This window comes from Lampris incognitus, chromosome 2, assembly GCF_029633865.1.
Source record: "Lampris incognitus isolate fLamInc1 chromosome 2, fLamInc1.hap2, whole genome shotgun sequence".
NCBI classification, from domain to species: domain Eukaryota; kingdom Metazoa; phylum Chordata; class Actinopteri; order Lampriformes; family Lampridae; genus Lampris; species Lampris incognitus.
In genome coordinates this window covers 13263065-13275425 of record NC_079212.1, presented here as the reverse complement: position 1 = coordinate 13275425, position 12361 = coordinate 13263065, and the positions used below count along the sequence as shown (strand labels likewise).

Below are 12361 nucleotides of genomic sequence, written 5' to 3'. Positions count from 1 at the left end.
ACTCCAGAATTACACATGACTTTTCAAGGCAAGGAATGATGGTTCCATGGTCCAAGGGAGCGGGCTGGTCAGCAAACACAGTAAAGATGACAGGAATGTTCATAGCAATTACTTATTTTGCTCTGCCACCCTTTCCACATTGACCAGGCTCCGGACAAGCGGGTTGTTTTCCACAACAACAACAAAAAAGGCCACAAACAATGTGTGTCCAGCAACTCCTAACGTCTCCCGTCGTGCTGACATTCAGCCGAGCTTGGGCGCATTGGTCAGGTGCTAAACTTTGATGTCTGTGTGTGTGTGGTGCCAAAATAACCCAATTAACCAAGGCGAGTCGTCCCACTGACTGCGGCCCCCAGTCGTTACCACAAACCCATACCAATCACCACAAACGTCACCACGGCCACAACAATCATGCCTTTCGCCATTAATATTCAGGTATGCGCCGGGCATTACATGCCAAGTATAAGTCGCAGCATCCAGTCACCTCCAAACCACCGACTGGCTGGCTGGCTGCGCGAGATCAAGGCTCAAAGACGCATGGCTTCTGTCAAACCCTCCCCACACACAGCAAAGGCGAGCTGTCACACATGGCCAAACAACCTCCCTCCCGATAAATGACGGATACGCCGTACATTTATAACATCGACGCGAGTCACTTACCGATACCGGGGGCTGAATAGATGAAATACAGCGCGGAGGTGGACAGCGAGAACAGGAATAAAAGCCCAAGGAATGACCTTCTTCGGAATCGCAAATGTGTCGGCATCATACAGGCAGAGACGAACCACTGGGACGGCTTGGCTTTAATGCGCGATACAGACAAACAGCGGGGGCAGTTCCGGATGAGGGTCGGGGCTTCCCAGACGTGCCCCGTTGAAACGTGGGTCTCTGGGGCAGAAATCTCGATCGGCCGTACGGAGCGGAGCGGTCGGTCGGTCGGTCGGTCTGCGGCAACGGGCGAGGGCGGCCAAGCGAGTAGGAAGTCCGCCTCTTTCAGAGCGGCAAATCGGGCACGGAGAGGAATCCCGACGATCGTTTCCGATATGGTCGAGGATTTCGGTCGAGGATACGTCCCAACGTCTCCGATGGAGCCAACTGCGAAAATGCAGCTGAAACTGGCGCAAATGTGCCTCAGCGCACGCTCGTCATTTTCCTCGCGGTACCGACGCTGATGGAATTGCGATCGCTGCTGCGCGTGCCCGCCGCTGATATGAATGGATGGAGCTCTCCCTCTGCAAACTTGGCAGTACCTAAGGTGGGCGTTGTAAAGTGGCGAACATAGGGCATGTCTCCAATCCTCTTTGCTACGGCGGGTTGACCCCCCCCCTGCTCTCCTCCCCTCCCCTCCCCAAGCTAATACTGTCTCATTGACAAAGCGCTTTCTTTAAGTGCATAAACATAAACATCATTAAGCATTAATAGTACATAATGCGCCCTTGCATATTCCCCCCCCTCACTTACCAACATTTGCACTTTTTGCACTCGTACAGTACGCTGTTGTTTCGTTGTCCGTTGCATTTGTACTTTGAGCAATGACGGAACCAGTGTCTTAAACTGAAGGGAGATGATTTGATTTGATGTGAACTGAACTGACTTGAATCTGAACTAAAATCATTGAGTGTCGACGCTCAGAACATTGTCTCGAGGTGCGGTGCTGTGGTCGATGAAAGTTTAACGTCGCATAGCTTTGGTAAAAACACACACACACACAAAAACCTCAAAAGTATCGTTCAAGGCTGGCATCATATGGCTCCGCTACCAGGGAAATGGATTCGGCCGTGCTCTTTGTGTACCATGTGCTATAGCGATGCAGCAGTACAGCGAGTAAGGCGGTGTTTTAGACAGATCAACAGACAAGACAGAGGCAGACAACGCTGATGTGACTACAACGTGGTGTGTATCTCTTGCACATTTCCCCACAGTTCCCAGCATATATTTTACTCGTTCAGCCTCAGTATCCCATCAATACTGATCATTTTTTCCCTCGAAAAAAAAGTGATCTACGTTTCAATCCGGCGTATTTCATTTCAACCCGACGTTGTTTCCTCCACCGTGCTCGCCCTCGAAACTACATCACCCAGTACGCAGGCGCAAGCGAGCCAGCGGCAATGGCTTGTGGGAATGTGAGTTTGACTGCGTTACGTTGCGCCACTAACGTGCACACTTTCACCCACTCCAACCAAAATCCCATTACACCGTGACAAATAAAATACGCAATTACGGAAGCTTTTGGGTGCCATCGTGTTAGGTTGTTTGCTTGTTTTAATTCAAAGAGTAAACGCGATGAAACGCAAAGACTACAACTTCCGGCGAAACCAGGAACAAGGAATCGGAACTGTGACGTGTACAGGAAGCGTGACATGGAGCCGTCGACATGGAACCGCTGATATTTTCAGTTAGAATGTGTTGTATTTGTGTTTAAACTGGTGTTTGAAGGATGAAAACTGTCGGCCGCAGAGTCTTCGCGATAGTTTTACTGTTAGCTGTCAATGTGTGCGTGTCGAGGCAAGGCGAGGGAGGCGACTCGTTGGATCGCAATGAAAGGGAGGTTGATGTGGGACGCAAGAGTACTTCTGTTAATAACCAACAAGCATCTGCAGAACACGGAAACGCACACCGTTTAAACCAGGAGCTCAGCGATAAGCGGCAGCCTGTCAGGTTTACGCATTATTATTATTATTTTAAAAAAATGCTATCTCTGTCTGTCCTTTCCTGTCTGTCTAAACATGCAAGGCTATTGCCATCCAACATGTAGATGGAACTCGCGCTTTTTGTAAACATTTTCTTGACTGATCCTTGAATTCTTTACTATAACATTGTCTGTTCATTATGCCTCACCCCCCCCCCTACAGCAAGTCCAATGATACTGACAATTCCAGCAATGACACCCTCCATTCTACGACCCCGGCCGCCAAGCCTACCACCCCGGCTCCTCCAACCCTTAAACCCATCTTACCTGTGCAGACAGGGGTCAAGGCCCAGGAGGAGGAGCAGTCCAGTGGAATGACCATATTCTTTAGCTTGCTGGTTATTGGTTGGTAGTCTCGCAAGTTCTTTCACTTATTTCTGTCTCTGCATAACTCTGCTCACCCTCTTCCTTTCTGCTTACCTCTTATTTCTGCATACATTCTTGAGATCTAGTGAATGAGCCTATTGTTATTCAAAGGAGTTGAATCAAGTGCAACTGGACTTGGTATATATCCGTGAAGACGTTTCGCCTCTCATCCAAGAGGCTTCCTCAGTTCGTGCCTTTCTGACTAGACCAAGCTAGTCTGACTGGCTGGTGACATCGGTACACAAAAGAGCCACTCATAGCTATGGCTCTGTTAGCGACGGGCGTTGGTAAACATCAGAACGCAAAGAGCCATGGGCATCAATAGCTCTGACAACGACTCCAAAGAGGATAAATTCTGAGTCTCATCACCAGCCAGTCAGACTAGCTTGGTCTAGTCAGAAAGGCACGAACTGAGGAAGCCTCTTGGATGAGAGGCGAAACGTCTTCACGGATATATACCAAGTCCAGTTGCACTTGATTCAACTCCTTTGGATAGCCATGACCTGGATGAATGAGAACATTCACAGACCTATTGTTATTGTTTTTGTTGCTTTGATTTATCTGTAGTGCGGTCGTCTCACAGCAAGAAGGTTCTGGGTTTGAGCCCCGGGCTAGTCCAACCTTGGGGCTCGTCCTCTGTGTGGAGTTTGCATGTTCTCCCCGTGTCTGCGTGGGTTTCTTCCGGGTGCTCTGGTTTCCTCCCACAGTCCAAAGACATGTAGGTCAGGTGAATTGGCTGTACTAAATTGCCCCTAGGTATGAATGTGTGTGTGTGGGCCATGTGTGGGCCTTGTGTGATGGCCTGGCGGCCTGTCCAGGGTGTCTCCCCACCTGCCACCCAATGGGATAGGCTCTAGCATCCCCGCGACCCTGAGAGCAGGATAAGCAGTTCGGATAATGGATGGATGGATGATTTGTCTGTATCACACTTTTTAAAAGCAAAGTTAGGAAATGTCTTGATGCGTGCTCAATAATCAAGCTAAAGAATTCCCAGAACGTTAAATCAGTTCATGTGGACACAAAGTTTAATGGGTTCCTAAATGTTGCGTCTAGATGAACTGGTTTAATTTTTCTGGGAAGTTACAAAATGCTTCATAATCAGGACTAATAGAAATGTACAGAAACAGGTTAACATAAGAGAGTTTAAGGCACAAGGCAGCAAAAAAAAAAACCCAAAAAACAAAACCAAACAAAAAATCCACCATAGGGCTGTGGCTGCAATATGTTGAACCTGGGTTGGGGCATGGTGTATGGTTATATCAACAAACCAGTAAGAGAAACAATTGTCGAGCTGGCCTGGGGACATTATATTCTGTCAGTGAATTTGACAGTGAGTGCTATGCATTGAAACTGAAGGGAGCAACATTCTTTAAAAGTGCACAAAAGTGAAGAGTAGGGGTTCTGGATAGTCTTGGCTCCTTTCCCCTGCTACTGTATGGTTTTGTGTGATGTCATGCTAGCAAGTTGGCCTTCCCTGCTTCACCAGTGAGCATCATTTATGCACACAGCCCAGTGCACACAGCCAATGTGCTGTTGAGATTTTGCAGATGTATACATCTGCATCACTGCAAGCCTTTATGAGCCATGGTCGCCCAATAGCTTCTTCTCTGCACCACTTTGCATAGACATTGATGTGTAGCTATGCTGAAGCATGCCTTAGCATTCAGGGGTCCATGTTTAGGTTTGACCAAAGGTTTTATTGCCCAGGCATATTATAAGTGAAAAGTTTGAGTTATAGTTGTTAGCTAAAACTGTCAAGTTTATTTACATAGCCTAAAATCATAGCTGTAGTTTTAGAGGGCTTTACGTTCCCACAGTGTACAAACATGTAAAAGACAGCAGACCAGTGGATTGTCCTCTTCTTCTTTGTGTTTTTTTATGGCTTGTTATACCAACTTTAAGGTGCATACCGCCACCTACCGTACCGGGACCAGTGAATCTCTCAAACTGTCAGTTATTTAAAAGTGATCCGCCCCAACTTGAAGTAACACATGATAAGCGAAATGATGACAGAAGCGAGATTATGTGATGGAGGTAAATGCATCTCAAAAGGGAAATATATTTTGTGGAGCACAGAATATGAAAGGCAATAATTTCCAAAACTTTAACATACAGTTGAAGTGTGTCAAACCAATTCTGTTTTTTATTATCAATTCTGGGAATGCTCAGTTGGGTAGTTCTGCGTGTGGTCACCCAGAAAAGCATCTCCATTGTTATATAAAGATGTTGTCCTGCACTTGCATTAATACCACCAGTAAGACCGGCACTAACACTGGCACTAACACAAGCCTTCTGAACAAACATTTTGAGCCACATCTTCATTTATGTCCGTACTGTAATACTGTCTTTATGGTTGAAGAATAGATGTGGGTGAAGAAAAGGATGTGGCTACACGTTAAGACATGAGAGGCCAATGTTGAAGATGTGAGAGCTCATCCTGAGAGTCACAAAGTGGCTATTATGCACTTTAGTGCTCTGAAGGTTAAGTCACACACTTAACGCTCTAAGGGTTTAGGCCGAGGGAGTGGCATTAATCATGTATAGGTTGACCAGCCTAACTCACAGTCAGCCAGTAAAGGGTTGCCATGAAATGTATTATTGTTTTACATGTGCCTAAGATTTCAGCTTTGGTTGATACATTTCATTGGAGAGGCCTGTCTATGTCTCAAAAAGACATGCATGTTAGGGTTATACTCCTGTTTGTGCCCCTGACTGAGGCGTGGCAAGACGAAAAGGAGTTGGTCCCCGGTGCTGCGCGGTGGCTGCCCACTGCTCCTAGTCACACAGCTAGGATGGGTTAAATGCGGAGTGCGATTTCCCCATGGGGACCATCCATCCATTATCTTAACCGCTTATCCTGCTCTCAGGGTCACGGGGATGCTGGAGCCTATTCCAGCAGTCAATGGGCGGCAGGCGGGGAGACACCCCAGACAGCCTGCCAGGCCATCACAGGGCGCATGCATGTGCGCGCGCACACACACATTCATTCCTAGGGACAATTTAGTACGGCCAATTGACCTGACCTACATGTCTTTGGACTGTGGGAGGAAACCGGAGCCCCCGGAGGAAACCCACGCAGACACAGGGAGAACATGCAAACTCCACACAGAGGACGACCCGGGATGATCCACCAAGGTTGGACTACTCCGGGGCTCGAACCCAGAACCTTCTTGCTGTGAGGCGACCACGCTAACCACTGCGCCACCGTGCCGCCCCCACGGGGACCAATAAAGTAGTATCTCAAAATAAATTAAAAAAAACAAAACTCAAATATTGACTGTAGATAATTATTCTCCCTTTCAGCAGAACCTACAGATTTCAGCAAACTGAAACTTTTTAAAGTCATTGAACTAATTTTGTATGAGGTCTTTCTATATGATTTTGTTTTCATATTGAAAGTAATAAATGTCTTATTTAGCTCTGACATGACAAGAAATTAGATTAGTGCTGTAGAACTTTTGCTTTTTTCTTGCTCTCACCTGTCCACTCTGTAATACCAGATAACAGACAGAGATAAGACATTGTGATCTGGTGTCCGTTTAACACTAGATGACATGAGCTGACAGTAAGCTGGGGTGCCGCCGGCCGGGATGTGGTTGTTCCTGTTGATAGTATTTGTCATCCTGTATTATTTGTTCCCTCCCAGGTATTTGCATCATATTGGTGCATCTGCTTATTAAGTTCAAGCTGCATTTCCTTCCAGAGAGTGTGGCTGTTGTGTCCTTAGGTAAGTATGACTCTGTTAACATGGTTTTTAAGAAATGCAAGGCTGATTTGCAGTCATTGGCTTATTGAGTGTGTTTATGGTTTTAATCACGCCTGTACGTCCTGCTGTCCAGCAAGCTGTTCGCACTTCTTTCCACAAGTCTTTATTCGAAAGTGTGTCACACCGAATAACTACGGTCACTGAATTGGTGCGTAAATCCAGCCTTGTAGTAAACATCCATATTTAGATCCTGACGATGTCATAGTATGGCCTGTGATTCAACCTAGTGCGTTATATATAGGTGTGCCTGTGAGAGTCAAGTACAAGTAGAGCGAACGTGGTGGGAGCCTCACATGAAATGCGGCGGGGCATTATGGTGGAAAAGGATTTTTTTTTTTTAATGGGTTCTTTTTTTTCCCTGGAGGTAAACCCATGTTCTTTTTGCAGGGTCACTTTGGGTCAAATTTTGTCCCTGTAATGTCCCAAAGGGCCTCGCTCGTCACACACTCATTACATTTTTTTTTTAAAGAAAGAAAAAAAGAAAAGAAAAAAGGGGCGGCACGGTGGCCCAGTGGTCAGCACTGTTGCCTCACAGCAAGAAGGTCCTGGGTTCGAACCCCAGGCTGTCCCAGGTCCGTTCTGTGTGGAGTTTGCATGTTCTCCCCGTGTCTGCGTTGGTTTCTTCCGGGTGCTCCGGTTTCCTCCCGCCATCAAAAAGACATGCATGTTAGGGATAATATGTCCTGTCTGTGCCCCTGAGCAAGGCAGTGGAAAGAAGAACTGGAGTTGGTCCCCGGGCGCTGCAGCTGCCCACTGCTGCTATACAGTAGCATGGGTTAAATGCAGAGAACACATTTGACTGTAACCAAACAAGCGTACAATGACAAAATAAATAAAGTGGCTTTATGCTTACTTAAACTCACTAACCCACATCTATCTTGGCCTTGCAGACCATTTTCCTTCCTCTTCTATACCCTGTATGTATGACACGTTCCGGACAGAGCTCGGCTCTTTGCCAACTAGAGATAACACCCTGCCCACAAATCATTACAGAATACTCTTCCTTCCCCCTCTCTTCCCCTCCTGTCATCCTTTCATTCTTTTACTTCCTCTACTTGATTTTCTTTTCCCCTTATCTTTATGTGTGGGTCTTACACAATGATTTGTTGCTTAAATCTGTTATTTTCCCCCGACCTCTCTCTCTGTCTACAATATCTCCCCCCCCCCCTCTCTGTCTCTCGCGGTGCCTTTTAGGCACCTTTGTTTTTTTCCTCTCCTTTTCTAATTAATGCGTTCTCCTGAGCTATATAACAACAGTGCTACCCTCCTCTCAGTGAAAGGCCCGGAGGGGCTTTTTAAAAGATATGACTAATACAATAGCTCTCTTACACACTCGGTGTATCCAATCTATTCCTAAACTACAGTAAGCATTGCCAAGGCATCCATTTGCTTTAACCGTACAAATAACACCGTGCCTCGGGTCTGTGCCCCCTGTTGAATAATACACGTGTTGGTTTCATTGACATTTTCATTTAAAACGGTGTGATATTAAAATAGTTCTGCTGGCAAAAATGTCGCTGGCTAATTGCTGAAACGTGTCTCTTTGTTCGTTGCAGGGATCCTAATGGGAGGTTTCATTAAGATCATCGAGTTTCAGGAACTTGCCAACTGGAAGGTACAGTATGATTGTTAACATGCTGTTTTTCCAAGCTCGCTTTATGACTCAGGTTTGGATCGCTCGTCGACATCTCAGTGCCAAGCCGAGGATTCTTGCGAACCGTTTACCGTAGTGACCCTTGGATAATTTTCTTCAGACTCTTAACTATTTGGCACGAAGAAAAGAAGGAACACACCCACACACACACACAGGTGCACACGCACATATCATCAATGTCCAGTTCACAGTCGGGTTTAGCTTAGTGGAAATGTACCTAATTTAATCCAGCCCCTCAAATCACATTGTAACGTAATCCGTTTTACAAGATATTGTTCCCAAACTATCAACAACGGAGCCACACCCGCCGCATTCCTGATGTTGACTGTTAATTTTGATGATTCAGTTTATCCTGGATTTTCCCGAGAACTCCCTCCCTCTCCCTCTCTCTCTCTCTCCCTAACACACAAATGCCTGCCGTCCCTCTGCTGTATCTTTTTATCTCGCTTTTTCATCATTCTTTCCCATTTTATTCATCCTTTGGCCCTTATTTTGTTCACGGAGCTCATCGCTCAGTCTCTTTCCCCTCACTTCTCCGCAGTCACACACTCTCTGTCCATAGCTCACCCTCTCTCCCCGTTTCCCTCTGAGACCTCCTCTTTTCTCCTGGTTCTCACAGTCTTTAATTAACATTCCTTGCTTTCTGCCAGGGAGCGGGAGAACGAATGAACAAGGGAGATAGAGAAAACGGGAGGCAGGCAGGTTGTGTCAGTGTCTCCTGCACACAGGGGCCCATTGTTCCCTAGCCTGGGGGCCCCAGGGTGTTGCTGACTCATTGGTCCTAGTAACCAGAGACCCCCACGCCTCACATCCCTGCCCTTCTCCCCTCTTTACCCCCTATTACCCCAAGTCCTGTTAGTGCACGTGTCTTCCCATATGTGTATGTGTGTGTTCCTTGAGTTTGTGCGTGCATAAACGTTGAATCCATCACTCATCTGAGCTATGATCAGAGCAGATTAGCTCACCTGCCCACATACTGAGTGGCTCCGTGTTCTGTTATCACTACATCACTGCATATAATCACTCAGAATAGAGCATAATGATGTTTCCAAAGAGATATACATTCGCCCCTTTGCGCACACATTGATATACTAAAGTGGTTTAAAGGCCCGGCCAGACTTCAAAAGACTGAAGCCTTAATGCAAACCCATTATGTCTGACCTATTTGTTTTTGAGAGCGCCTCTGAGAGCAGAGAGTACCATGTAACCTGTTGAGTGAGTAACACAGCCCATGGCTAAACTCGGATTCTGTCAACATCACTGTTTTCAACTGAAGCCCTATTGAGATGTGCATACAGTGCTTTTTAGCCTAAGGTCTGCGCTTTACCATCCGAAGTTAATGGAGTGCTCCTGTCCTCCCTGCTCAACAAAACAGTGTTTCTTTCTTTCTCCCCAGCTCCCCATCTATCTCTCCCCCCATTTTCTCTTACTGTCACGTTATCTCTTTCTCTCATGCAAAATGTTTTTTTTTTCTTTCATTCTCTCTCGCTGCACTATCTACAGCCTAATGTCCCTAGCTATCTTTAAAGCTGGCTCTATCTCCGGCAGCTAGCCTACATTTCAAACCGGCTAACTCAGTTAAGCTAGCAAGGCTCCATGGCAGCCCTGCCAACCACCAAGTCCGTGACAAGCCCCTGGATATCAGCATCCTGTCATCAGTGCACCTTTCTATCTTCCTTCCCACTGTCTCTTACCAGCTCCCTATTTATGCTGCTTCGCTAGCCACCCCCTGATCTCTGATGAATCTCTCCCAGTCCAGCCTATATGGAGCACAAGCTCTGCAATGTGATTTTTCTGGCTCTCGTTGTCTCCATTCCTTTCCCCTCGTTGGCCATTCTCTCCCCAAATCTCTCCCATATGCCCAATGCAGACCGAGGGAGAGTTTAGCCATAGCATAGCACAGTGTGAAACTGGTGAACCAGCAGTGATTTGTCTTATAGGTTAAGCATAGCAAGAGATGTGGAGGTGGATGTGTTTGCATCTGCAGCATGCTCCGGTTGGTAATGTGGTTTTGTCTGTTTGTTAGCATTGTGGCCTCTGTTGCTTCAGGTGGGCTTATCACCTTCTCTCTGTGGCTGCAGTGGTGTGTATTAAGCCCCGTAGAGACGGTGCATACTTTTAATAGATCTCTCCCATGCCTGGGAGACAGAGACACAGGGGAGAGCGATTTTAATTGCGGTTTCAGGGGGCTTTTTTCTCCATGTGGTGATGTCACTGCTGTGTGTCAAAGCTGTGCCTCAAGGGATCATGTTCTCGGAGAGAAGAAGACCTCTCCATCTTTCTGGCCTCTCTTTTTTCTGTTCTCGCTCCATCTTTCAGCTGTGCTGCTTTCATGGCCAGCATTCATCTTTTCTAGCTTGAGCTCTGTTTGTCAGAACCTCCCCATAGGACTTCTATCGTTTTCTGTTTCTTCTTATCCAGTTCATCGCTGCTTTTTTCTTTTTTTGTATCATCCATTTCTCTGCTATCTCTCTGTATCAACAATTTTGATATCTCTTTCCCCAGTTTCTCTAGACTTTCTCTGCGGTGGTTTCACTGCAATAGCTTCTTTCTAGGACCACATTTACAATTGTGGTGAAAGGAAAACTGAAGTGAAAGGTCGCCTAAAATGAACCTCTCTTCAGTAAAATGCCGAGCAATGCTGTCTTACATGCATCTATATTTATGAATGTTTGAATATTTAATGTATTTAATTCATGGTGAACTGTATATACATGCAGATCTGTGCATGTTTGCTCATTTCCCCAGCTCAGATACACACACACACACACACACACACACACATACATATATATAATATATATATATATATATATATATATATATATATATATATATATATATATATATATATATATATATGTACGTGTGTGTGTGTGTGTGTGTGTGTTTGTGTGTGGTTGTGAAAAATGTGCATGCATGCATACAAGAGTACAGCTGTAAATGTCACAGTGTGGTACATGCATTGCCTGCCTGTCCCAGAGATGAATATTCATAAACAACCTTTCACCTTCGCTGCTAGCTTGACTTCCCCTAGAACTTCACGTCAGGTGAAGTTGATGACCTGGAAGCATTCCTTGTAGGGTTGAATGAGCTTGGGTCTGAATGCATAAGGGGGGTGGGGGAGTAAGCAGCATCCCAGCCTTTTATGACAATTTACATCAATTTACATTTGTCAAGAGTTATACGCTACAGGCTCTATCACTATAAACAGCATAGACTGAAAAGTGCATCGAAGCTAGATGGGCGTGAGCAGTCTAACAATAGATTTCAGTTGAATCAGTTCATCTGGATACAATTTTTATTGACAGGTATGTTTCATCACTCATATCTAAGGGACCGCTTCAGTCTCAACTGACTGCAGGTATCCCCACCCTTATAAACAATACATTACATTGCAGTCATTTGGCCGGCAATACAGTGGCATAACGACCAAAACCAACGACCACTTTCATATGCAAATATGGGTGTGACTATTAACTACAGTGTGCTATTCAGAGGATTTGGGAATGTTTTAATCACAGCATTGTAAGATGGCGACAGATGTACTTTTAGGGCCCCCCGGTTCAGGGATGGTACGTGATACCCGTTCTACTACCCATTACTTTTTTCTTTTCTTTTTTTTTGGGTGGGTGGGTGGGTGGGGGGGGGTAAGACCGTCTGGTAGCCCCTGACTTATGCTGCTGCTTGCTTCTGCACCATACTGGAAGTTATCTGCTGTTTGCTTTTCTATCAATGGCGTAAATATAGACAGTGCGGACAGGCAGTGCGGTTACACTGGGGCCTTTGGGGTGGGGGTGGGGGTGCATGTAGAGAGCAAGTGATTCAGATCGCCACCTTGGAAATAAGCCTGTGTTCAAAGAACTCACATTAAATTAAAGAATTG

At 45.9% G+C, this 12361-nt stretch overlaps 2 protein-coding genes across 2 annotated transcripts in view; one reads left to right on the top strand and one right to left on the bottom strand.

Annotated features, from left to right (window-relative positions):
• b4galt5 (UDP-Gal:betaGlcNAc beta 1,4- galactosyltransferase, polypeptide 5) overlaps nt 1–1185 on the bottom strand; it is a 55945-nt gene extending 54760 nt beyond the window's left edge. The window contains exon 1 of the mRNA XM_056274626.1: nt 661–1185. Coding sequence (XP_056130601.1) covers nt 661–769 — 109 coding nt within the window. The 5' untranslated portion in view covers nt 770–1185. The remainder of the gene's footprint in view (nt 1–660) is intronic.
• Nucleotides 1186–2371: 1186 nt separating this feature from the next.
• Nucleotides 2372–12361, top strand: part of slc9a8 (solute carrier family 9 member 8) — a 34450-nt gene continuing 24460 nt past the window's right edge. The window contains exons 1-4 of the mRNA XM_056273939.1: nt 2372–2658; nt 2853–3034; nt 6702–6782; nt 8378–8436. Of these exons, the coding sequence (XP_056129914.1) occupies nt 2438–2658; nt 2853–3034; nt 6702–6782; nt 8378–8436 (543 nt within the window). The 5' untranslated portion in view covers nt 2372–2437. The remainder of the gene's footprint in view (nt 2659–2852; nt 3035–6701; nt 6783–8377; nt 8437–12361) is intronic.